This window comes from Muscardinus avellanarius (genome assembly GCF_963383645.1).
Source record: "Muscardinus avellanarius genome assembly, chromosome: 10".
NCBI lineage: Eukaryota > Metazoa > Chordata > Mammalia > Rodentia > Gliridae > Muscardinus > Muscardinus avellanarius.
Window position 1 is genome coordinate 93401311 of NC_137796.1, and position 27359 is coordinate 93428669.

The 27359-nt window shown below is 44.4% G+C and overlaps 1 protein-coding gene across 1 annotated transcript in view; it reads right to left on the reverse strand.

The window, feature by feature from the left end:
* Positions 1-312: 312 nt before the first annotated feature.
* The window catches only part of TNRC6A (trinucleotide repeat containing adaptor 6A), a gene marked incomplete at both ends in the record, with an annotated part of 168240 nt that continues 141193 nt past the window's right edge, over positions 313-27359 (reverse strand). Inside the window, 19 exons of the mRNA XM_080703922.1 lie at positions 313-688; positions 1302-1441; positions 1903-1973; positions 3950-4171; positions 5484-5591; positions 8281-8421; positions 8966-9124; positions 12149-12280; positions 15807-16017; positions 16273-16350; positions 16738-16866; positions 17298-17435; positions 17596-17742; positions 18126-18268; positions 21834-21885; positions 22687-22767; positions 24336-24368; positions 25517-25692; positions 26559-26735. Coding sequence (XP_080560048.1) covers positions 313-688; positions 1302-1441; positions 1903-1973; positions 3950-4171; positions 5484-5591; positions 8281-8421; positions 8966-9124; positions 12149-12280; positions 15807-16017; positions 16273-16350; positions 16738-16866; positions 17298-17435; positions 17596-17742; positions 18126-18268; positions 21834-21885; positions 22687-22767; positions 24336-24368; positions 25517-25692; positions 26559-26735 — 2714 coding nt within the window. The remainder of the gene's footprint in view (positions 689-1301; positions 1442-1902; positions 1974-3949; positions 4172-5483; positions 5592-8280; positions 8422-8965; positions 9125-12148; positions 12281-15806; positions 16018-16272; positions 16351-16737; positions 16867-17297; positions 17436-17595; positions 17743-18125; positions 18269-21833; positions 21886-22686; positions 22768-24335; positions 24369-25516; positions 25693-26558; positions 26736-27359) is intronic.

Consider the following 27359-nt stretch of genomic DNA (forward strand, 5'->3'; position numbering starts at 1 on the left):
ACACAGAAAGAATGAGGAGGAGAAGAGGAGAATCCAAAGGCTAAACATGATGAGTACACACAACTGAGCTCATTCTATGCGGCTAGCATGTATGGCGCTACTTGGGAGTGTAAATAGATAGATACCTTTTCACATTATAATATTGGCCTGCATGATTCAAGTATTCAAACTGATATGTTTTGGGGAAAACAAAGTGGAAAATGTGCAGAGAACAGCTGTTCCCACAGGTGGCCCCGGCTGCAGGCGGCGAGCCCGTCAAGGCTCCTTTCTTTCGCGTCTGAGGTCACAGTTTGTGAGTCTACGTCTACACTGTCACATGGACTCTCCACCCCCACCCAGGTGGTCAACAGAAAGAAAAGCGTTAATGGGGGATGGGCTGCTAATTCCCCGGGGGTCGCTGCTGCTTGGGGGACCCCACAAGCTTGTGGAATAGTGTGGGGTCCCCCAGAGGGAAGTGCCGTGAAGGTCTCCACAGTTAGCTCCCGACAGCCCAGCACCACTCCAGTGATTGAGATCGGTCCGGCTGGAGAATGAGTGGGAACAGTCGAGGGAGCCCAGCCGGCTCTGGCTGGACCCGAGAGACTGCCAGCCAGGAGAAGGGGTCAGAGACTGACTTTGTGCAAAGAAACGACTGATCTCCTCTTCACTGGCAAACTCAGCAAGAATAGTAGTGTTCCCCAGTACACACCTAGAGGAGAAGCACAGTGTGAGCGGCCTGCCGGACTGGTGGCCTTGCCAACCCCAGCGTGTGGTGCACCTGCCCTGCTAGAGAAGCAAGCGGCGGGGACACCCTCAGGCTGCCATCCCGCCCGCCATGAGCACCTGCCTGGAGGCAGCGCGGGCTGCAGCTCTGGCTCTCTGGGGCCTCCTCCAGGAGCTCTTCTGTGGGTGTCAAGACCAGGTCTGTTTCCCATGGCAAGGCAAGGGATTTTCCAGGGCTCTTTGTTTTTTTAGACTGTTGCCCAAGCTGCTCTCTTGAGCTCAAGGAGCTTTCTGCCTTAGCCTTGCAAGTAGCAGGGGTATCCCACTCCAAGGTCTTGTATGGTACTGGCGATTGAGCCTGGGTGCACTCTACCTCCAAGCTATACTCCCAGCTCTTAATTTTTTGTTTGGAAACAGGTCTTGCTAGGTTACTGAGAGTCTCTCTACTTGCTGAGGCGGTCCTCGAACCTACAATCTACCTGAGGTGCCCAAGCATTGGGATTACAGGTGAGTGCCACCATGCCTGGCACAGGGCTGTTCCCTGCAGTCCCTGGCTGGCCCCGCCCCTGCCCCCGCAGTCGGGCCCCAGGTGGACTCACATGTGCAGAGACTTTTGTGCCTTCACTACCTCTTCCTTTGAACTGTAGCGGACCAGAGCGTTTCCGTGCGGGAGGTTCAGGTGGAATGTGATCAGCGGGCCATGCTGCATGCACAGGGTACGCAGAGTTGAGCCATCGATCTGCAAAGGGAAGCACAGAGAGGGGCGGCGGCGCGGGCCATGGGCAGGTGGTCCCAGCTGCAGCCTGGGCTTTCTCTCACATGAGATACAGTGCCCCCGAGCCTCCTGGACCCCAATTTCTCAGTGAGCCACCACCCCAGCCATGACCCCGTGTCTCTCCTTCCCCACACTGAGGGTAGACCCACTGAGGCATTGCTTCTGGAGGAGGACAAAGATGGGAGGGCCTAAGGGATGGGAAAATGCTCAAGCCAAGATGGGGGGAGTGGGTCCTGACAGTGCCGCACCGATCCACGTACACACCCTCAGCTGAATGCAGCCCTGGCTCAGCCCCACAGAATCTGTGTTGGGTGAGACCTTGGACCCTCACTGAACATCACACACAGGAACCATCGCAGCCCCTGGCCTGCCCATCACCTGTCCCACACTCAGCCTTCCTGGGACGGCATGCCCAGTGCCCGTACCTGAGGTGTGAGGTTCTTCAGAACGAGCCAATTCGTTATTCTCCCTGAGCTGCTCTCGCCCCAACTGGAGCCTAAATAGAGAAAAAGAACGCATCAGTTTCCAGAGGCTGTGGCCTGAACAAAAGGTTAATACAAGCTCAGTCCAAACTCCAGCCCCTCGCAGAGAAGCACTTTGGGCTTCCTTCTCTGCTGACCACCTCCCTACGTAGTCTACTCCTGGGGTCTTTTATCCTGGGCCCAGAGCACATGCTCACTCCAGCCATGCCAGCTCAGCTATAAAACCCCACATCCCTTTGTGAAGCGAAAACTATTTCAGAATGGTGCCAGCTGGGGAAGGCCTCAGCACATGCCTGCACTATGGTCTGATGATTGCAGGCATCGCCCTCAAGAGAGCACAGCTTTAAAGAGATTGAGAGCTCACAACCACCTGACATTGGCGACTGTGGGAGTTCCATCCCCTCAGCAAAGGAGCTTATACTCACCAGCGAGACCCTCACCCCACCTCCTCTGCAACTACTTGATGGCGCCTCACAAATGCTCAGCATAGCTTGGGAAGACAGTCCCCAAGGTAGCTCGTGCCTACTCACTCTGAACAGACCCTTGCTCTGCCCCTCGCATGCCCTGGGGTCTCTGAGCCTGGCAGCGGTTGCCCCTCCTCTGCTCACTCCTCCAGGCTCCCTGCTCCTACACAACTCCACCAGGTCTCCTTCGGAGCCCTGGCCACTTCCATCACCTGCACCTCACTCTTGGGAGAAGTTGCAGTTAGTACCTTAGAATGGCCACATGTGAGCGGGTCATGGTGGCGCACGCTTGTAATCCCAGCATTTGGGAGGCTGAGACCTGGAGAATCGCGGTTCACGGACAGCCTCAGCTACTTAGTGAGGCCCTTTGCAACTCAGTGAGACCCGGTTTCAAAATAAAGAATAAAAAATAGGGCAGGGGGTGTAGCTTGGAGGTCAAATGCCCCTGGGTTCATTCCCCAGACCAACCCCCACCCCCCAAAAAAAAGAATGGCCACAAGTGTTTTCAAGTGATTAATAAAACATTTCCCTAATAATGCCACAAATTTTATTGCAGAAATCACCTAGTAATCAGAAAATGCTAATGAAGTTTTATTATTTGTGTTCAGCTCAGAGATGAGAGTTTAGTAGTGTTTGCTGGCAGATAGAATGAAGGATAAGACTATTTACTGGAAGAAGTGCTAGAGTTCTGAGTTAAAACAGTGTGTCGGGAGCAGGGGGTAGAGGAACATAGACAGGGACACAAGGCCTGTTGAAATCCAGGGCCAGTCATTTATAGGAAGAGCAGAGTTAGGGAGCCACCCTACTGTTCTCCCGGGCCGGTCTGGTCTGTGCGTCGCTCTGCGGACTTAGTAACAGCAGGTTCCTCACTCTCAATGGACTATCACTCACAACCGGCTCTTCCAGGCCAGCAGGCTGCCCCCCCCCACCCCCGGGGCAAACAGAGGCTCCTTGTACTTGCACCGTGGTCTTCTGCAAGCCTGCCTGAGCAGGAAGTTACCATGCGCTGTAAGATGCACTCTTGAGGAGCTTGTGAAAGAAAGGGATGCCCATTCCATCGACTCCCACCGAGTGCTGTGTGCCCCTGGTAAAGACTCCTAAAGACACACAAAGCCGGGCGTGGTGGCGCACGCTTGTAATCCCAGCATTCGGGAAGCTGAGAACGGAGGATCGCGGTTCGTGGACAGCCTCAGCTACTCAGTGAGGCCCTCTGCAACTCAGTGAGACCCGGTTTCAAAATAAAGAATAAAAAATAGGGCAGGGGATGTAGCTCGGAGGTAGAATGCTCCTGGGTTCCATTTTCAGACCCACAAAAAAACAAACAACAACAAAACAACAAAACAACAAAAAACCCCACAAGTGCAGTGAATGGTGGTGCACCGGCCGTCATGTCTTTGAGTTCTCATCCCGTCTTACAGAGGGTAATGCAACAGTCCATTATTTGAATCTGTTAAACCTGACTGTGGGTGCTGCTAAGTGTTCTGCGAGTAAACCACCCCAAACCACCCTTAGGTGTTTCCTCCTACCTGGGGTATATCTGGCATCAGAGTTTCCCCATCCTCCACCTACACGAAGGGGAGAGTTATCCCACGTAGACAAGGGTGGCTTCTGACCGGTCAGTCCCGGAGGTGGGCGGGACGGAGCAGTGATGTTTTTAGGTGGCAAAGGGACCTTCCACAGCTCATGAGCCAGAGAGGTGTTTGTAACTGAACCAGGAGACCATGTCAATTTGGAATCACTATTTCTGGCTGCTCAAAGATGAGGAGAAAAAGCAGAGAATTTAATGATTAACATCCACCGTCCAGTAAAAACAAATGTTATAAAACAACAATAAAAAAATCAAACTAAACTGATAAAGAAGAAAAACAAAAAGCCCAAAGGAAACTTCTTTCTCCCCTCAAATACTAGTAACATTTATCTGTTATTAATAATTTCAGTAGCTATGAGATTCTTAGGCCAGTGTACAAAACTGCAGTCTAATGGATACCAAAACACAAAACACACTTTGAGTTGCTGTTCAAGTAGTAACCATGAACCCCTTATCTTAATAACCTTCACCATGCCACTCAAAGCCAGAGTCCATTAAATAAACTTTAGAGTGAGGCCAATTACTCATTGGAAAAACGACTGTAAAAGCAGCCCAACTCTGGGAGCGCCAGCAGCTGCCCTCGCTGCTGCCTCTGCACTGAGCACTGGGTGTCTAACCCTGACACCCACACAAGGACTGGATAGATAAGGGATTGCCTGTGGGTCCAATGCAGAGCCAAGATTCAAACATAAGCTGCTTCTGGCTTTTAAAAACACAAGACTGAGGGAAAAAGCTGGATTCCTGGTGCGTGCTGCTTTAGAACAGTGGGGCATGAGGGTGTGTGCAGGGATCAGGCACACAGTAAACTCAAACCATGGTACAACCACGAGGGGTGGAGCGCGTTGGAAAAGCTGACACCTCTTCTGCCCAACTTACAAAGCGCACGTCTGTCATGTCAGTGCTTCTGAGAAGGGGGTGGAAGACTGGCACACAGTTTATTACTGGCAGTGACAGAACCACCACTGAAATTCAGAGCCAGGGTTTATAAACTCTGACAGCACTGTGACAAACCATGAACAAGTTCAGAGTTCATGTGTAGTCTTTTTACAGGCGCATCAGTCTGTGCAGGATTAGAAAATAAAGAGTCCTTCACTGCAGACAGCGCAGAAGTGCTCTGGATCAAGTCACATTTCACTAGTGAGCAAAGGCGCTCGCAGATGCCCTGGGTGAGAGCGGTCTAGTGAAAGCCGAGTACCTCAGCAGATGACTGGTGGGCACAACAAATTTACAAAGGAACAAAGGATGCTACACATCTTTTGGGTCAGAAACGTAAGTCTCAGCCGGGCGTGGTGGCGCACACTTGTAATCCCTGTGCTTGGGAGGCTGAGACAGGAGGATCGCACGGGTTGGAAGCCGGCCTCAGATACTTAGTAAGACCCTGTTTCCAAATAAAATATATAAGAGTTAGTGAAGAAAGGGAGACAAAAACAAGAGATGAAGGCGGTGACCGCACCCCATTCTCAGAGGCCCACCTGAAGTGCTTTGTGCTGTACTGCTGAGGGGAACGTTGTAGTTGGAGGCACGAATGGATGACCAGGCACTAGTTGAAGGCAGCGTGGTGTTCAAGGATGAGGATGACCCTGCGTGGAGAGAGTCCAGTTAGCCACCAGAGCACGGGACATGAAGCTTCAACATAAGGAATGCCACCCAGAGGAATCAGCACAGCTAAGCCACAGGAAAGAACAGATGGCGCCTGAGGCCGCCCTCCCTTCTTTCCGCACAACAGTGTGCTCTTGCTGGCTGTCGCTCTGCAGCAGCCTCATTCTTTCCACTTTTACCTCCTTTTCTCAAGTTGAGCCCTAGACCTGACCACCATTCAGTCACTGACAGTCCTTAACTGGTGGTCTCCTCCGAGCCCTCTGCTGCTTACCACTGTCAGATTTCTCCTCTTCAAATATGATTCTTTCACTCAAAACACTGCTACTATACTTCACCTATCAAATCTGATACCCCAACTCGTCTAGCTGGTCTCGAGCTTGTGTTTCTCCTCCTCAGTCCCAGCCTCCTGGATTCTGTTAATACACCACCATCCAGCTGGGAAGGGTTTTGTTTTGACTTCCAAGCCACACCCCTGTCCTTTTATTTATTTATTTTTATTTGGAAACAGGGCCTCACTAAGTTGCTGAAGCTGGCTGTGAACTTGGGTTTACAGACGTGCTATCTATCATACCTGGCTCGGGAGGGTATATTTTATAAAAACAAGATACTTTGGGGGTTGGTGACAAGCTTAATGGTACAGTGCTTGCCTAGCATAAAGCCCCCAGTTTAATTTCGCAGGATTGCTGAAAAAAGAAGAGTAAATATCTTTCAGGTTGTTTTTTATTTTTAGTTTTTTTTGGTGGTACTGGGTTTCCTGGAAAGCTTTCTACTTCTGGGCTACGCTCCCAGACCTATTTTTATACATTTTTTTAAAATTTGGGAACAGGGTCTCTTAAGCTAGCCTCAGCTACTTAGTGAGGCTCTCAACAACTTAGTGAGACCCTGTTTCCAAATAAAGTATAAAATAGGTCTGGGAGTGTAGCCTAGAGGTAGATGCCGCTGGATTCCACCCCTAGTACCACCAAAAAAAAAAAAAAAAGTTTCATTTTCAGCTGGACATGGTGGTGAACACCTATAATCCTAGTACTTGAGAAGCTGAAACAGGAGGATTGCAGGATAAAGGAGAGCTTCATCAAGTAGTGAGACTCTCAGCAACTTAGCGAGACTGTTTCACAACAAAAAATAAAATAGGTTTGGGAGTGTAGCTGGAGGTAAGAATGTCCCTGAGTTCAGTCCCCTGTATGATATCCCTCCACAAAGTTTCAATTTTATTCACCTTTCTTCTAACACAAAATCATGGATGGAATCTATGTAAAAGCCTTGTGGTAAATAATAATCGCATGGTAGGTAACAGGTGATTTTACTTGTTAACTCATTAGAACAGTACATCTGGGCTGCAGTGACCCTAAAAGGGGTTTTGCTTTCATTTTCTGAGAACTGAAGAAAACCTGACCTGCTCCTCAAGATGAAAGCCCTTCCCTACTCAGTGCATAAACTCATGAAAAGAACAGAGCTCAGTTGCTGAAAAAACTAGAAAGCAAATATTTGCTGTTCTTTGGCGCTAACTTATTAAACTAATCAAGTGATGATAAACCCTCATCACTTAACAGTGTACATAGTCACTCAAGAGAAAATGGAGGGCCGCGGTCTCATGCTGGTGACTATTGGAGGTCAGGTGCTCGAGGAACTTTGAGTGCTGGAAGTTTCACAACTACTTTGATCCATTCTTTTTCTTTCTTTCTTCGTTGTGATTGTGATACTGGGGACTAAACCCAGCGGGGGCATTCTACTTCTGAGCTCTACCCCTAACCCTATTTTACTTTTTTGTTCTGAAACAGTTATGTGTGAGGATCTAGAAACTGTGATCCTACTGTTTCAGCTTCCCAAGTGCCAGGATTACTGGTGTGCACCACCACACATGCTTGAGCAAGCCTCTTTTTCTTCTTGTTTATTTTATACTTTTATTGGTGCAATGTTATTATTATTATTAATTTTTTTGTGGTACTGGAGATTGAACCCAGGGACATTTTACCTCTGATATACACTCCCAGCTCTATTTTGATTTTTTAAAGTGGTTTTTAGAATTTATTTTGTTTAGCACTGATGTACTTAATGTACTTTTTTTTTCTTGTGGTACTGGGGATGGAACCCAGAGGCTTTCTAGCTTTGGGCTACACTCCCAGATCTATTTTGTATTTTATTTGGAAACAGGGTCTCACTAAGTTGCTGAGAGCCTAAGTAGCTGAGGCTGGCTTCAAACCCACGTGATCCTCCTGTCTCAGCCTCCCAAGCGCTGGGATTACAAGCGTGCCCCATCACGCCCGGCTCCAGACCCATTTTGTACTTATTTGGAAACAGGATCTCACTAAGTAGCTGAGACTGGCTTTGAACCCGTGAGATCCTCCAGTCTCAGCCTCCCAAGTGCTGGGATTACAAGCATAAGCCGCCATGCCCACCTACGCCCTATATTTTTATTTTAAAACAGAGTCTCACTAAGAATCTGAGGCTGACCGAAAACCTGTGATCCTCCTGTCTCAGCATCCCAGCTACTGGGATTACAAGTGTGTGCCACCACGCCCAGCTGGTGCAATGTCATTACACATCATAGTGAGACTCAAAACAATACAAACACACAGGAACACTTGATGCCTTTCCCTCCACGCACCACCCCCTGTGTGCTAAACCGTGCTGCTGAACATCACACAGACACCAACTCATGCTCCTACGTACCACTGTTCCTGTCCCTGAGGTGGTCAACTTCCCGCACAGTATTAATTGAAAGATTGTTTATGACACTGCCAGGAGTGACGTAAGGGTCAGTTTCGGGGTCAATGTTTGGATAACCTTTCCATGGTTCACCAGGGCGAAATTCTGAAAGCAGGAATTTAAGAATAGTTCAAGGCTTAGTCATCACTTTAAAATCCTTTACTATAAATACATATAGCTCTCACTCCTAAACCCTGTGTACAGTTATCAGATATTCTCCAATTGATACTAATACCCTTGGTGTGGTTAATACAATTTTAGTACGATATAACCTACTCTTTATGAGTAACTTCCAAGTTTTTATAACTGAAGCAATTTCTTTAGTTTACATATTTTTGAGTGGTAACATTATAAAGTTCTTTGTGACAAATCACACAAGCTCCAACAACCCAGCAGGACCTAACAGACCACCGAGCCCCCTGCTGCAGCACCTTCATGCTACGGTGAACTCAGCTGACCTTCACTGCATGGAGCAGAAAGCACTGCATGCAACACTTGCATCTGTCCAGCTTCACACCCTTTTCCTTCATCATTCCTGTACCCCATCCCATCTGACAGCATAAAGCAGTCCAAACACAGAAATGGGCTCACCACGTAATGAAACTCTAGTGAAAATGTGGTCTCGTGAAAGAGGCCGTCCACATCTTACCTGGCGGCCAATTAACACTGCTAGAGCCGTTAGGCGATTTGGCACGTGGCCAGCCGTCTCCTATGGAACCTGGAGGACTGGCTGGTGAAGTACTGCTGTTCATAAAGTCATAGGGAACAAATGGAGACTCTTCCAGCCTGAAACCACTTGAAATAGCACCTAAGAAGAGAGTGAGCACAGGGAAATGAAAGCAGAATATTCTATCAAGCACGTGTCTAGCTGGGCATGGTGGTGGTGCATGCCTGTAACCGCAGTAGTTGGGAGGCTGAGACAGTAGGTTCAAGGACAGCCTTCGCAACCTGGTGAAACTCATAGCAAATTGGTGAGAAAGCCTGTTTCAAAACCAAAAATAAAAAGTAATAGGGATATAGCTTGGAGGAAGAATGCCCCTGTGTTCAATCTCTAGTACTACCACAACCAAACCAAACCAAACCAAACAAAAAACTGTATGGTTTCTCAAATATGATAAAAAAGCTTTCCACTGGACATGTGGGTTCCAAACTGCGTCCTATACGTTATGAGAAGCTTCAAGAGAGTTCTGTGCTGACAGACCTCAAATACTTTGAACTCTTTTTTACATTTTGATATTTGAACACTCATTTGAAGATAGTCTGAAAATGACCACCGTGGATTTCATTTCAAGAATATGACAACATCCATCATTAAGTGAACAGGATAAAAATACAAAGTGATTTCTAAATCATTAAAACGCTTGCATTTTGGCTAAGTTGAGAAGTAGGCCATTGAGCTCTCTGCTGGAAACTCAGGTTTTGGAGGTGAATGAGGAGCTGAAAAGGAGGAATGAGAACCTGTCAAGGCAGGAATCAACGTTGGCAACACCACAAGAGGCCAGGAGGGCCACTCAGGAATCCAGGGAACCCTCCACCTACAAGTCACTATCTATGCAATGGAAACAAACCAATATCCTTTTCTTCTTTTCATGGCTAGTACAGACAAATCTATAGAAAACAAAATGTAGACTAGAGTTTGCTTACGACTGGGAAAGAAAGGAGAATGTGGCCACTAAGGGGTAATGAGAATGTTTAAAAGCTGACCATGGATATGCTCTCTGGCACGCTGAACGTCACTAAACTGTATGATACCTACATCCTATCTCAATAAACTCCAGAGAAAGAATGTCTCAGGTTTCTAGTAGTGATAATCTGATGATGAGAAGAGGTGTTTATCAGCATGGGAAGAATGACAAGGAAGATGGGAAAGGCAATGTCTCGTCCATCCATGTGGAATGTGAGATGGGGGAAGGATCTCCTGGCAAAGCACAGGAGAGCGCCCGTGCCACCCCAGCCTTCTTCATTCCTGTGGCTGCTGTCAAGCCGCCTGTCCCAGGCCAGGTCCTCGGGTGGCAGAGCTGGCCTGTGACAGGAGCTCCTGTCAACTCACTGGAGGGCCCTGACCTACAGTCTTGCCTCGGCGTCTCCGACATGTCCATTCCCTTCCTTCTCTGGCTTCTTCACTGACACTTTGGTAGGTAGAATAAAAGTGTATTCTATTGATTATTTTAAGGGAGAAGAACATCAGAAAAATAGAATGTGAAATTTATTTGGTAGGTTTATGTGGCAATCGATTTACCTGGAGAAATTTTTTGGTAGGGCATCTCATGAGGTGACAATGAAGGCAGTAATAATAATGATGGCTAAGACCTATTCTTATATATCCAACCCTGTTCAGTGCTTAAGTACTTGAGATTCATCCTCAAAATTTCCTAACAGGTCCCATTATGATTCACAGTTCACAAATGAAAGACATCAAGAATGGTTATTTACCAGTAGGTAATAAGAGCAAAGCTAATTAGTAGCAGATCTAGGTCTCCAACTCAGGGCTCATGTGTAGTTTGCCATTTCCGCACTGCCTCAACTTCCCATTCCCATCCTTGAATTGGCCAATCACCGCTAAATTTAGGCCAGTTTGATTTGTGGTCCAATGTTCTTGCATTACATGACAATTTTACCCACATCTTCTGATAAATATCAGACCAAGCCGGGCGTGGTGGCGCACGCTTGTAATCCCCGCGCTTGGGAGGCAGAGACAGGAGGATCGCGCAGGTTCGAAGCCAGCCGCATGCGCTGGCTTAGGAGACCCTGTTTCCAAATAAAAATGTAAAAATAGGTCTGGGAGTGTAGCCCGGAGGTAGAAGGGCTTCCAGGAACCCCAGTACCACCACCGAAGAAAAAAAAAAAAAACCCAAAAAAACAGACCAATGTATACAGTTTAGGGAACTGACCTCCTGAACAAATTTAGTCAAAGTCTCAAGATAAAGTTCAATGGAGAACAAAGGAAAGCCACAAAAATGTCTTTTTGGGACTAACCACAGGAATATATATTTAAGGCTGCTTAAACAAGAACAAAAGTATCTTTCTTGGTTTCTTCTATTATCTAGCTATTATTATTTTAGTTCTGGGGATGGACTCCAGAAGCATTCTACCTCTGAGCTATACCTCCAGGCCTTATTATTTTGAAACAGTGTCTTGCTAGGTTGCTGAGGCTAGCCTTGACCCTGTGATCCTTCTGTCTCAGCCTCCCAAGTACTAGAATTATATGCCGCTAAGCCTAGCTGAAAGACCCTTACTAAAACCAAGACTTCATTATTAATAAAAGCACTTTTGTTAGGTTTTTTTTTTTTTTTTTTTTTTTTTCCGGGTCTGGAATCCAGAGGCATTTGACCTCCGAGCTACACCCCTGCCCTATTTTTTTTTTTTTTTTTTTGGTGGTACTGGGGTTCCTGGAAACCCTTCTACCTCCGGGCTACACTCCCAGACCTATTTTATATTTTTATTTGGAAACAGGGTCTCTTAAGCCAGCAAGGCTGGCTTCGAACCTGCGCGATCCTCCTGTCTCTGCCTCCCAAGTGCGGGGATTACAAGCATGTGCCACCAAGCCTGGCTCTGCCCTATTTTTTAAATTATTTTGAAACAGGATCTCACTGAGTTGCGGAGGGTCTCACTAAGTAGCTACGGCTGTTCATGAATTGCGATCCTCTGGTCTTAGCCTCCCAAATGCTGGGATTACAAGTGTGCGCCACCACGCCCGGCTTTTTGTTAAGTTTTAAAGAAAAGGTTTTAAGATAATTTGGCCTTGGAATGTACAGGTAATATAAAGGCCTAAATTTACTATTCCATAGGTTTATCACTTTATTAAGGAAAAGCATAAGAATATGATTTATACCATGTTTGCTGGAGTTTTGATCCAAAGATGTGTTCACAGAAATGCTGTCCACTGTAGTCCACTTCCTTAGTCTTGACTGTGGCTCTTTAATACTGTTCATATCCATATTTACATTCAAGTTTGAGTTCAAGCCTTCAAAATTTAAAAAGAAATCTTATAAATACAGCATTTTCTTTCTGGTACAACGTTTCTATTTCTATGTCTGTTTAGTGGAACAGGCATAACTGATTTAGTGTTTTCAATCCTACTTAATGTTGCTTAATAAATATCATCCTGCAAGTATGGCAGTCATAATAAAGGCAAGGCAGGCAGAATAGACACACTGGGCTCCTGGCCAAGGTGTCACAGAAACAATGCTGGGAGAAAGGGCAGGGACTAGGCTACCAGAGAGCAACACATACAAATAAATACTAAGCAGCTACTCCAACATACCAAATACTTAAGTGTTGATACTATAATTATAGTGTGTGTATTATATATAGTACACACACACACACACACACACACACACACACACACACACACTATAATATAGTATAATTATACTCTTTTGAAAACTTATTTCTCCATATATATTTTTTCTTTTTTGTGGTACTGGGGATGGAACCCAGGGGCATTCTACCTTCGAGCTATACCCCCAGCCCAATTTTTTATTCTTTATTTTGAAACAGGATCTCACTGAGTTGCAAAGGGCTTCACTAAGTAGCTGAGGCTGTCCACAAACCTGGATCCTCCTGTCTCAGCCTCCCAAATGCTGGGATTACAAGTGTGTGCCACCACACCCGGCTTCCATATAATTTTGATTATGCTTAAATCTTGGCACAATAAGAGAAAAAACCTTTAAGGGGGCCAAATTATGAAGTTTATAAGTCCAATAAAATTTATTTAGATACTTCTGAGAAGTATCATACACTAAGACTATTTGATCATATCCAGTTGCTATCTTTTGTCTATAAACTATAGTTTTCACCTGGCTGACTGGCCAAAGTATGCTGTCATTTAAAAGTAAAAAATGTCCTGTTAATCTAATGTAGCCATTAAACTTAAGAGGGAGACTCCCATATGCTAAGATACAATATACCCGAACCTTGCTGATGAGGCCAGGCCAGCCAAGGTTCTCTCGGAAAAAGGTCAGAAGTTTCAGTCTAGATACTGTGGTTCAACACCCCCAGTTCCGGGGAAAAAGGAAGGAAGGAAGGAAGGAAGGAAGGGAGGGAGGGAGGGAAAAAAGACAGCCTGATGTGGTGGCACACATTTGTAATCCCAGTACTTGGGAGGCCAAGACAGGAGGATTGCAGGTTTGTGGCCAGCTTCTGCTACTTAGTGAGGACCTCCACAACTCAGTGAGACCCTGTTTCAAAGTAAAGAATAAAAAATAGGGCTGGGGGTTTAGCTTGGAGGTAAAATGTTCCCTGGGTTCCATTTCTAGTATGGGGGGGGGGAGATTTAAGCCAGGCATGGTGGCACATGCCTAAATCCCATCAACTGGAAGGCTAAAGCAGAAAAATCCCAAATTCAAGGTCAGCCTGGGCAACTTGGTGAGACTCTAGCTCAAAATAAAATATAAAAATGGCTAGGGGGTGTAGCTCAATGGTAGTGTCCGTGTTCAAGCCCCAGTATAACACAAACAAAAAAACTTTCTAGTGGGTGCCAAAATCTTTAACATATTCCACATTAGTTCTTTAGATTCTAAAATGTCAAATTAATTATTAATTGCTAATTCTTTGGTGTGATGAAAGTTTTTGTAATATTAGGATGCCAAACCTAAAATCTTTAATGAATTCACTAAAATCCCTCCCATTTTCACAGAGATAAACCAAATCTGTGCTCTTATACCCACTGATTAGGTCAAGAATTAGCACATTTTTTTTCTATAAAGGTTCAGATAGTATATTAGGTTTCATGGGTCACATAGTGCTTGTCCGTATGTCTCTATGCAACTCTACTATTGCAGCTTGAAAGCAAGCACAGATTATGCTAAAGAAAGAGCATGGCTGTGTTCTAATCAAATTTTATTTACAAAATCAGGCAGTGAGCCAAATTTGGCCAACAGGTTGTAGTGTGCTTGCTCTAAATAACTGTACTGGTACTTGTGTGAGCTTGTGTCCTACATTAAAAAGCCGCCAGGATAGGAAATCTTACGTTGAGGGCTTCTCTCTTCACCGCTTCATTTCATGTGCCAAGTGCACAATCAAACAGCAAGAGCCACTTGTGCTCACTGGTGAAACGAAAGCTTCTAGTTGCACCGGCAATTCTTTTCCACTACAGTGGTTGTCCCTAGTCAACCACTAAATGGCTTCTGCAGTATTCAGCCACAGTGGTAACCGACAAAAAAAATGTTTCTAGAAATGTAGAGAGATGGTAAACAATCCCAGGGACTCATGAGTGCAGTTTATGCCAGAGCAAGGGCAGAGGCAAGCCCCAAACTCTGCCCAGAGCCCAGAACATGCTAGTGAACTAACAGTCTTCAATTGACTTGAGCTTGCAACCAACAGGGCTTGGTTTACAAGAAACTTACTCAGGCAAAGACAAGAAAAACAAAATCAAGAGAATAAGAAAAAAAGAGCCCAGGAAGGAGAAAACACACAAGTATGAAATTTCCACACTATGAAGAAATGTGTCTGCCCTGGGAACTCAGGGGAGGAACCCAGGGAGAAGCTATGACATGTGAGCTAAAGGCCCATGCCACCATGTCCAGCTTTTTTTTTGCAATGCTGGGAATGGAACCCAAGGGCATTCTACCTCCGAGCTACACCCCCAGCCCTATTCTTTATTTTGAAACAGGGTCTGAGTTGCAAAGGACCTCACTAAGTAGCTGAGCCTGTCCGCGAATGGCAATCCTCCTGTCTCAGCCTCCCAAATGCTTGGATTACAAGCGTGCACCACCACACCCAGCTGATGTCTGGCTTCTAACATACTTTAAATGAATAAAAAACTTGAAGTAGAGCTGGGTGTGGTGGCGCACGCTTGTAATCCCAGCATTTGGGAGGCTGAGAGAGGAGGATCGCAGGTTTGTGGACAACCTCAGCTACTGTTTAGTGAGGCCTCTTGCAACTCAGTGAGACCCGGTTTTAAAATAAAGAATAAAAAAATAGGGCTGGAGGTGTAGCTCAGAGGTAGAATGCCCCTGGGTTCCATCCTCGTTACTATTAACTTAAACTAGTAAGATTTGGTGGGTGTGGTTGTGCACACTTGTAATCCAAGTACTTGGGAGGCTGACAGCAGTATCATAGGCTTGCGGTCAGCCTCATCTACTTAGTGAGGCCCTCTGCAACCTAATTAGACCCCGTTTCAAAACAAAGAATAAAAAATAGGGCTGGGGGTATAGCTTGGATGTAGAATGTCCCTGGGTTCAATTCCTGGCACACACACACGAACAAGTATGTATATAAAATGGGGCTGGGGGTATTGGTAGAATACCCCTGTTTGAATCTCCAATATCCAAATCAATATAGAATGATTTTCTTGAATAGAGGGAAACTTCCCCTGAAGCACGGAGACTGGCTAACCTCAGGAGAGGATGTACCAACACTCTGAAAGGAATAGCTCTAAGAGACCAGCACAGCTTTGGTGAAAGCACAGAGGTATAAAGCTAAAGAGGATGCATGCCTATGGTGCCCAGATCCCAGCTGGGTAGCTGGGCCAGGGAGAGACCCACCTATAGGAAAGTTGCTGAAAGCATTTATTGGTGATGGCCCTTTTTGCAGCTCCGGTGTAGTGTGGGGCATGACATTGTCAAGGAAAGACTTCATGGCTGGCTGATGGAGTGACTGCTGCTGAGATGGAGGAGTCTGTTGCTTCACCAACAGGTTTGGATCAAGTTGACGAGACTGTTGCATCATTTGCTGCTGCACACTAAGAGGTCGACCCTGAAAACAACAAAGTGATCTGGAAGAGAGTCTTTACCGACACCTACACTTTCCTCTTCATTCCCTTGTCAGCAGGAAGGTGAACAACCACAGCACAACAGTTAACACGACTCATGGGCAACATGAGTCAACAGCAGACTTAATGAATAAGATACTTCATTATACTGTGATATTCCCAATCTCTTGTTAGAATGGAAAGGGATACAGATTTATTAAAACAAAGGCCAGCATAGCAAGTGGAAGGGTCTTCTCTACCTGCTGGTCTTGCTGCTGCCGGTTACCAGAAGGCACGCTTCTCTGACTCTGCGCCCTTTGCTGCTGCGCTAGCAATCGCTGTGGGAAGACAATGAAAGGTGGTCAATGTCACGCATCACATGTCAGCACACTTCAGAATGTCTACTGCCCAAGGACCTGCAGAGCTAGGGGTCAGCTTGGCCACTTCATCTAGTAACACTTCTTTCTTGGACTCTAAACTCTCAATTATCAGGAAAACCTTTTCTGAACATTGCACGTCAACCACCATCCAGGACTTGTCTGGGCCCCCTCTCAAAGTATCCTGCACCTTCCTGAAACACTCGTCGACAGAGTTCACGGTCCATCCCTAGGTGGGCTAGGACTAAGAGCCTCTTCTGTTTCCTGCAGCACTCCTTCCCCAGAGCCTAGCATTTCCCTGAGAGAACATTCATAAAAGTACCCTAAATGAGACTGCTACCCACTGACCTGTAACTGGGAGATCTGAGAAAGCTGGTTTAGTTGGGATAGCTGGTTCAGCACGGCTACCTGTTGAGGGCCAAAGAGCGGATTCAGGCCACCGTTGCTTGGTGCATACTTCAGCAATGAAACTGGAACCTTAGGATCACAAGAGCAAGTTAATAAATGTTGATAAAATAATGGGACTACCTAAATGTACTGTGTTTTGGTTATCAACAGAGCAACATCACATAGTGGACTGTTCACTAGTGGTCTGTGTCTTTTTGTCTTATTAAGCTATCATTCACGTGTACTTTTTCTTGGGGTAGATGAGAGACGCATCTTCAATCAGCCAATTTTACTTTGCTGTTATCCTTCCCTCAAGATGTTTCACGGAACATCTTGAAGAAAATGGCATGTGTTTTATTTAAATAATTCTCCACTCTGTTTTTCATCCTTTCTACTAAACAAAACTTGCTGCATCTCAAAGATGCCAATAAATATGATGCTTGAGTAGTCATCCCATTCAAATCTGAAATTACTCAAGATTCTCTAGGTAAGAGGAGGAGACTACACAGAAGCTTATTTACCTGAGGGGAGAGTAATGGAGGAGGCACTTGAGCACGGAGATTAGGCTGAGATGAACTAAGAGGTTGTGCTGGAGGCTGCTGCATGCCCCGGGGTTGTGCTGCTGTGTTTCCAACACCAAACATACTGGGATTGCCATTCTGTCAAAATAAACACCAGAGTAACAATGGGATTCTGTAGGAACAGACATCTGAATACCACATCCTACTAATTGATTTAAATGATAACTATATGTAAGAGAGATTTTAATGCTAATACAAATCATTCAACAAAGAGCCTAAAATACACACCGGGACTTACCTGTCTAACAGAATTCAAGTTTTGCATACCCAGCCCTGCTATGGAGCCAAGGGCCTGGTTAGGTAGTGCACTATTTGAAGGGGGAAGCTTCATGCTTTGACTGGACATAAACTGCATGTTTTGGGATTCATCTGCTACAATGCCATCCTGATTGGACAGACAGAAAGATGTGCAACACCAGCCAAGCAAACAAGTGGAAGGGAGAAATCATTGCAGGAACAGGAGAGAAGTCACATGACATTCCAGCATCAACAGGAAACAGGTAGAAAACAGAAGAGATCAGATTAGTGTTAATTCTAGAGCACACAAAAAGAGCCAAACATATTTTAGGGATTAAGGAGAAAATATAAATGCAACCTCAATGCTAAATTGAGACATAAATAGGACAAACTACAAATCCACTAATAGGATTTGGCATTGGATTATAACATTTTATAATACATATAATGTTCTAAAACATTAATGTGAAAATTATGCTCTTAAGTATATTGTTTTATTAGTCACAGAGATGAAACCAAAAAGAATTTTACCTTATCAAAATAAGGATTGCGCTCCATGGAAGACTCTTTGGAAATCTGAGGCCGAGAACCAGGGCCTTTCCCGACCGTTCGATTGTAATCACCAATATTTAGGCTATGTTTATCTATCTCCATTCGTTTGTCTTGTAACATTCCTAGTAAATGCAGGAAACTATGTTACTGAGAGGAAGAGATCTAATTTCAGATAAATCTACAAAACTAAATCCTTTCCAAACTGAAATGACTTCTCTTGACAATGATCTGTAAAAAATACATTTGCATTAAGTAAATCTTGTATTTCTCACTAGTAAAGCTGGGTTTTGGCCAATACCATTACTCTGTAAACCAATTTACTTGAAAACAGATTAATGGAACAGAAGGTGGCTAATAAACTGGTCTTAAAAAGACTTCTTAAGCAACACAGTTTAAGACATCTTTGGTCATTTCTTATCTGTTTAACCTTATAAATGCTGCATGCATAGTAATTTAATCCTTTCACTCTTGCTCTTATTGGCCCTCCTGAGCAGATGGTGAGGCTGGAGACCATGCAGAGTCACGTCTTTTCTCCCAAGGCCTCCCCTGATCATGACGCTCTTCATTCTGATGGCTCGAATGTCCTTCCCTGAGACTTACTCACTATCAAAGTATCAACAGGCATCACCCTCATTCAAGTGACCCCCAGATACAAATGCGTAGCTCTGACTTAACACTTTTGCTCGGCCTCATGTTTCTGCCCACTACGTTTGCACCTCAGTGCCCCAGTCACTTCTAACAGATTTTTGTCTTCATAAGCATCATTCTCTATGCTTCTCAACCCTCGTTTATCTGCTCTTTCTTTGTAACTGCTATTCTTTCAGATGTCTGCCACCATCAAAATACTTACTCTCATTCCAGGCAAGTGAAAAAAATATTTTAACAAAAGGAAAATATTTTTAAAACAGGCACATTGTTTTAAAGATGCCATTAGTGTCCTGAAGTACAGTTTCAGCTGTAGGTCACGTAGCTCAATGATCTACCTTTTAGCACTTGGAAGAGCAGTCCCTTGGAAGTCAATAATCCTAAGGAGCAACCTCCTCTTCTGTTCTCTCTCCTTGAATGGCACTAGTATCTACTTGTATGCTGAAGCCAAGCCATATTGAAGTCTTTACTAACTTTCTACATATAATCCTGTAACCAAACCCAATCAACTCCTTTGTGTAAGTATTTCCAAATTGTTCCTGATAAGCAACATTATTTTTGCCTGTACAAATAATCTTTTAAAAGAGTGGTGTTATACCTTCTCCAAAAACCATTCTCTAATACTCTGTTATCCATTCAAAAGTGACCAAGTGCCATATGTGGCCATCTTGTCTAGCAGTCCTCTACTGGGGCTCTTTAGATACCAATGACCTACCCAATGTCACATCCATTCCAGGGCAACCAATGCTCTCTTTTAAATACTCTATGCTTCTGAAAAATTACTCTCTTCTTTGCCGGGCGTGGTGGCGCACGCTTGTAATCCCCGCGCTTGGGAGGCTGAAACAGGAGGATCGCACGGATTCAAAGCCAGCCTCAGCAACTTACTGAGACCCTGTTTCCAAATAAAATATAAAATAGGTCTGGGAGTATATCCCAGAGGTAGAAAGCCTCTGGGTTCCACCCCCAGTACCACCAAAAAAAAAAAAAAAAAAAAAAAAAAAAATATCTTCTATAACTTGTCTTCTCAGAGCAATCCTTAAACATCATCATTCCCCAGGAGTCTGTCTTTGGTTCATTACTCAACAACTCTCTCTGGTCAATCTATTCTTGTGTCTTTTACTACCACCTATGTCTAGTTAATTACATCTGTTAACTCCATCCCTACCTATCCTGAGCATCACATACAGATTTTTTTATTTTTTTGTGGAACTGGGGGTGAACTCAAGGCATTCTGCCTTGGAGCTACATCCCCAGCACTGTCCGTTCATCCGTCCTTCCTTTCTTTCTCTCTCTTTTCTTCTTTCTTTCTTTCTCTTTTTTGTGGTACTGGGGATGGAACCCAGGGGCAATCTACCTCCAAGCTATACTCTCTCAGACCTATTTTTTATTCTTTATTTCGAAACAGGGTCTCACCGAGTTGCAGATGGCCTCACTAAGTAGCTGAGGCTGTCCGTGAACCGTGATCACCTGTCTCAGCATCTCAAATGCTGGGCTTACAAGCGTGTGCCACCATGCCTGGCTTTCTGTACTCCTGACCCTGATCTATACTCCCAGCCCTATTTTTCAGTTTTTAAAATTTTGAAACAAAGCTGGGTGTGGTAGCACATGCTTGTAATCCTAGCATTTGGGAGGCGGAGACAGGAGGATCGCGGTTCGCGGACACCTCAGCTACGTAAGTGAGGCCCTTTGTAACTCAGTGAGACCCTGTTTCAAAATAAGAATAAAAAATAGGGCTGGGGGTATGTAGCTTGGAGGTAGAATATCCCTGGGTTCCACCCCCAGTACTGAAAAAGAGGAGGAAGAGGAGGAGGAGAAAAAACAAGAGTCTCACTAAGTTGCAGGGAGGGCATCACTAAGTATCTGAGGCTGTTTGAAAACATGCGATCCTCCTGTCTCAGCCTCCCAAGTGCTGGGATGACAAGTGTGTATCACCATGCCCGGCTTCCCTTTACCTTTTACTAGCCAATTCCCTGTTAAGAGTTAATAATTCTTTAAGCTCTCCTTTCTCAAATTACTATACCATTTCTCCCTCTTGATTAGACTCAGATTAATGCAACAGCACTACCATCTGTCCCGGCAAGCAAGCTGAAAATCATGTTTCAACACAAACATCTCTTTTTGTTGGTGCAGTGCTGGGGATTGAACCCAGGGGCTTGAGGTGTTTCTATCATATATGGTTTTTACAGACATGGTTTTGATTCAGAAAATAAAACCATCTCAATGTGGGTTACATATTCCTGACAAGATTTTAAGATAATCAGATGAGTATCCACATTCTTAGATTTGCAATTTAAAGGGACATCAACTCATCTGACCACAATACTTTTACAATACACAGGAGAAGTTGAGTGTGGTGGCACATGCCTATAATCTCAGTACTTGGGAGGCTGATACAGGAGGATCGTAGTTAAGAGGACAGCCTCAGCAAAGAGTGAGACTCTCATTAGCCTAGTGAGACCCTGTTTCAAAATTAAACTAAGATGGGTGTGGTGGTGCACGCTTAAAATCTCAGCATTCGGGAGGCTGAGACCAGAGGATCATGGTTCCTGGACAGCCTCAGCTACTTATTGAGGTCCTCCGCAATTTAGTGAGACCCTGTTTAAAAGTACAGAATAAAAAATAGGGCAGGGGGTGTAACTTGGAGGTCGAATGCCCCTTAGTTCCACCTCCAGACCCTCAAAACACAAACAAACATAGAGCTGGGGGTTATATAGCTCAGCGGTAGAGCTGGGTGTGGTGGCACATGCTTGTAATCCCTGTTCTTGGAAGGCTGCAACCAGCCACAGTAATTTAGCAAGGCCCTCCACAACTTAAGTTAAACCCTGTTTCTATAAGAATAAAAATATAGGGCTGGGAGTGTAGCTCAAAAGTAGAAAACCCCTGGGTTCAATCCCCCAAAAAAGATACATAGGCAAGCAAACCAATAATGCAATTAGGAGCCCAGGCCTCCTGGCCTGGGTCAGGGGTCTTTAAGGTAAGACCAGGTCATAAGTATCCTTACCGGTAATAAATATAAACTCGAGTGATTTAATTTTTTCTCACCTCCAGAAAGATCCATTTTATTGCTCTGTACACTTTCTTCTGGTGAGTCTCTCTGAAAAGAAAGCAACATGTTAACAAACCTTCATATACTAATGAAAATATAAAAACAAAGAACCATTATCTGTGAAATTCAAGTGGATCATGAAGCTTTATTTTTCTTTTATTTATTTACTTTGTGTGTGTGTGTGTGTGTGTGTGTGTGTGTGTGTGTGTGTGCAGAACTGGGGCTCAAACCCAGGGCATTCTACCTCCCAACTACAGCCCCAGCCATATTTTATTTATCTTGAAACAGGGTCTTACTAAATTGTGGAGGGCATCACAAGTTGCTGAGGCTGGCTGCGACCTGTGATCCTCCTGCCTCAGTCTCCCAAATACTGAGATTACAAGCACGTACCACCCATGCCTGGCTCTATTTTTCATTGTATTTTAATATAATTTTTTTTTTTTTGTGATACTGGTGATGGAACCAAGGGGCTTTCTACCTCCACACTACATTCTATTATTTTTATTTGAAAACAGGATCTCACTAAATTGCTGAGAGCCTCACTAAGTAGTTGCACAATCTTCTTGTCTCTGCCTCTCAAGTACTGGTATTACAAGCGTGCACCACCACGCCCGGCTTTAATATGAAAAAATTTTGATGAGGTATGTGACCAAAGTTCCTAGCTAAAAACTATAAAAATTAAGGCTTGATGGCCTTTAAAAAAAAACCTCTCATTCCAATCATATTTAAAGGACTTGAAGATGAAAAGTGACCTTTAAGGAAAAAAAAAGCAAAACAAAACAAAGAAACTGGTATAAATTATGGACCACCATTAAAAGGAAAGGGGGTTAACTAAGAAAACACACTTACCGAAAAACCGATATTTGAAAACTGTTTAACAAATGGATTTATCCACGCTTCTTCTTGTTTGTTTCCACCTTTCATCATTCCCTTTGTGAAATAAAAGTAGAAAAGATGCCATGGCCATCTCTATTTATCTGGGTATAGTGATGGACTAATAAAACTTTAAGACAATTCCCAACTCTCATTTTTAGCCAATAATTTCTCCTTCAAACAACTCTTATTAGAGTTGTTAACAATTACAAATCAACTCATTTGACTTTCAACTTCCTTTGCTCCAGTCCTCTGGTATAGCTGTAATGTACAGAGAAATCCCTAAAGGCAAGCAGTCAGAAGGAAGAGACAGAGCAAAGGGCCGTGAGGCCCCACAAAAAGGGAAAAGGGCCTCTGAATAGAGAACTGCCACTGGGCAGTCCCCAACTCACATATGGACGGTATTCTGTAAGATTTGTTAAAATCTGGATTTTTGGCATTCTCATACCAAAGTAAAAATAGTGAGCAGGATTTCAAGTTAGTCCAAAGAAACCAATTTAACCCATAATTTAATTATGCTATGTGCACTGAACTGAGAAAATACCATGTGTTTCCACATGAAATAGTATTTAAAGACTTCAATCTGTGTTGCCAAGAACCCAGTATCCCTAGCAGCAGGAAGCTGGGATTCCTCCCGCTTACTGTTGGCTTTCTGGGACTGTTGGGGGGAATGGCCGGTATAGAAACTACATTCAGACCTGAGTTGAGAGTATGAAGGCCATGATCGGCAGTGGTCTGATAGACAGGGAGGCTGGAAGTCATAGAGACCTAGATCTCTCCTTTATGTGAAGATGACAGGCCATTTTCAGTCTCTTGCCTTAATTTCCCTTTCTTATTGCTACTACCTGTTCCTTCTGACTGTGAAACAGAACATAGCTTCATAATTTGCCCCCTAATGCAGGTTTCTGAAGCAAGCACCCAACCCTCTCCAAGGTTTCTGAAGTCGTCTTTGATTCCTTTTTCTCTTTCACTCCCACGTCTAACTAAGCCACAAAGTTCTTCTGCCCCTCTATTCTGAAATGTCTCGCCAATGAGTCCCTTGGACTACACATTCATTCTTGTTTCCCAATTCAAACTCTCCTTTCTAACTTGAGTTAATGCAGAAGCAGCTGCCTGATATCCCTACATCTGGTATCTCCTGTTTCAATTTATGTTTCATTCTATAATTGGCTAGCTCTCTTTTAAAAAACAGTAAGTTTGAAAATCCACTGATGTTGCCTTCCATTCAATTTCACTGGCTCCATATTTTATCTAGAATAAAGTTCAAATTCTTTGGCATGACACCAAAATACTCTAACAATCTGTCCTTATCCTAACTGCAGAGCCAGATCTCATCACTTCTCTGTAGACATTCCACATTTTAGTTATGTCAGGCTGCTATTTTCCTTAACATATCCCACCCCAAGCATCTTCCAAATTCCAGCTGGCACTCTTACGAAGCTCTCCTAATGCCCCATGAGACTCTGAGCTCTTCGAAAGTGCAGCTTGTATCTTAAGTGCTATTTGAATCCCCAGCACCAAGCACAGTACCTGGCACACAGCAGAAGCTAAATAAATGTTTGCAGTTGCTTTCTAAAGATTTTTACTAGTAGAAACAAAGGAGAAAGAGTAAAAAGGCTACACACCCTTTCCCTTCTCCTTTTTTTGCCACTCAGACCCTGTAAGGAAAGACAAAGTCACAAAACAGCATGGTCCAGTGGGAAGAACACAGGGTTTGGAATTGGAAGACCTAAACTTAAGTCCTTGCTCTGCTGCTTACTAGTTATGCAAATTTGGGCAAGTCACCACCTTTTCTAGTCTCAAATTCCTCATCAGTACCCTATGTTAGACAGTTATGAGGATCAAATGATGTATGTAGAACATGTAAAGGCACTTCATAAGCTATGTGGTGAGGCAATCGGCAAATTCAGCCAAATGAAAAAATTATAAAGTGAAAATGGCAGGTCCTAGACTTAGAATCCCAGGATTAAAAGGCAGGGACCTTGGCAGTCAGCTAGTCCAACTACCCATTGGTATGTGACTTCTAAGGTCCCTCAAAAGGTAATCATTCTCAAAGGGTGGGGAGGACATCTTAGAAGAGCTTGGGAGACTGGGCACATATTCTGAAAGATGTCCCCAGGAGAATGTGACATCAGCCCCCAATACCACCTGTTAAGAACCAGTGCCCTAAATCAGTGGTTCCTAAACCATACTTTACATCAGAGACACTTAAGGGGTTTGTCCTGGGGGCAGGAAGCTTGTTCCAATTCTTAAAACTTCAGAAGACCCAGAGCACTGGAAGCCATACTTTAGACAAATTCCCTATGATTCTGATGTAAAGCCAGGTTTAGGAGCTCCATCTGTCCACATATAAACCGAGATCAAATTCAGCCCACTCCTGGGGAGTTTTGTCACAGGACCTTTTGGGATGAGGATGTTGGAATGCAACTCTGGGTAAAGGGGAAGGTGGGCACTGCAGGTGAGGGGGAGAGATGGAGATGAAGGGCAGTGGGGTGGAAGAATCCACATGGAGATTTGCCTTCTCTTCGTCCTCACCATGGCAGGCACTACCCTGGGGTGAGGGTTGCCCAGCAGCACTGGTGGAGGCAGAGGAGGAGAGAAATCCCAAGCTGTAGCAGTGGGGAGAAAGGAAGTTCCTGTGTCTTATGTTTTTCTAGGTGGCTGCCCATACAAGAGGCTACACCTAATTTGGGGACTGCCTGGACTGTACTGACTGCCACAGATGGGCAGGCAGAAGCTTAATTTTCTGTGGGTAAGCTACCTTTGGAATTGAAAGCTTGGAGGGCCTTTCCCTTGAAATGTTTACCTTCGATGACATTTTCTTGGTATATGGTGGCCAATTTAGAGATGAGTTAAGCTCTTGAGATGAGTTACTATTCCACATCCCGATCTCTACATCCTCTTCCTCTTCCCAGCCAGTGGGGCGGTTTCCGGGCAGTGGCATGTCATCACCACACCAGCCATCTTGCATAGATTTTGGCCCTGATCGCAGATTTATGACACAGAGAAACAGGTTTTAATAAAAATTCTTTCTGGAGTATACACTAAATAGTAGAGAGAAAGAACACAAAACAAAACAAAACACAACACACTTTCATTTCTCTTTCCAAATCTGAACAGGAATATATGTTTTATAACTGAGCTAAAAGTTCCATTTAAAAAAAAAACTTATTTTATTAAAAAGGTCAACAAATCTTCTCACAGGCCTATACACAGTAGTGTGTTCCTAAACATGAAAAAATAGTGGCACTCTTGTTGGTGCCCACTAAATAATTTGCATGATGACACACACCAGAGCGGAAAGCTGAAATATGAAAAGATCAAATTCACTGTGTATTTTCAAGAAGAATGGCCACAGGGTGCTGGAAATCAGAACGCAACCTATCTCCACATGTGGTCTTTGGACCCCTACAAGGCACACAACACCATGCATGGGGCAGTGACATTAACTTAAATCTCAGGGTGCCTTCTCAATCATGACAATTTTCTGGGAGACATCTGACAGTTTGAATATGTGTCCCATGTTATGCTCTTTCAATCTCTCAGGTGGATGGCATGAAAGCTGCAAGATCATGCCTAGATTGCACAATCTAGTCAAGTATAATTTAGATTTGGTGAAAAATATGCAAATCACTAATAATTACAGTTTGAGAAAAACCAAGAAAATTCAGAAAAAAGAAAAGAACAAATCATGTTACAAACTCAGAGAGTCAAGTACTTATTATCCAGTATGCCATATTGTATGGATACACTATCAATATTTAGAAGCAGTATCCAATTATTTGACTAGTCCGAGTTATAAGCACTGCAACAAAATAGCTACCAGGGATTGCCCATGGATAACTTACCCGATTTGCTCAACGCTTGTGGACCCACAGAGCTGGAGCCCCACGTGGATGTGCTGGATGCCACCGCAATGGGTTCCCCCCAGCTGGGACCGCTGTCTATGGGTTTACCCCAGGCTGAAGTGCCATTGTCCACAGTCGTGGCTGGAGTAGAAGGCTCCCCCCAGGGTTCACCCCAGCCTTTAGAAAGTGTGGGAAAAGAAGTCATCAGCACAGGAGGTAAGAAGGAACAGCAGAGTAAGGAACGATAAAGAATGATTAGAGCCGGGCGTGGTGGCGCACGCTTGTAATCCCTGTGCTTGGGAGGCTGAGACAGGAGGATCGCATAGGTTCAAAGCCACCCTCGGCTACTTAGTGAGACCCTGTTTCCAAATAAAATATAAAATAGGTCTGGGAGTATAGCCCGGAGGTAGAAAGCCGCTGGGTTCCACCCCCAGTACCACCAAAAAGAATGATTAGGGAGCCAAATACGAAGAGCTTCCTGTTTACATACTGGATGATGATGCTGTGGTGGCCAAAAAAGGGGACGTTTGTTTTATGCAAAGAAAACAAACCATTTCCCATTAATATAGTCTAAATGCATGGTCTTTCTTCCCTTCCTTCCTTCCTTCCTTCCTTCCTTCCTTCCTTCCTTCCTTCCTTCCTTTCTTTCTTTCCTTCTTTCTTTTCTTTTCTTTTCTTTTCTTTCCTGGGGGTAGAACCCAGAGGCTTTCTACCTCCGGACTATACTCCCAGACCTATTTTATATTTTATTTGAAAACAGGGTCTAAGTTGCTGAGAGCCTCACTAAGTAGCTGAGGCTGG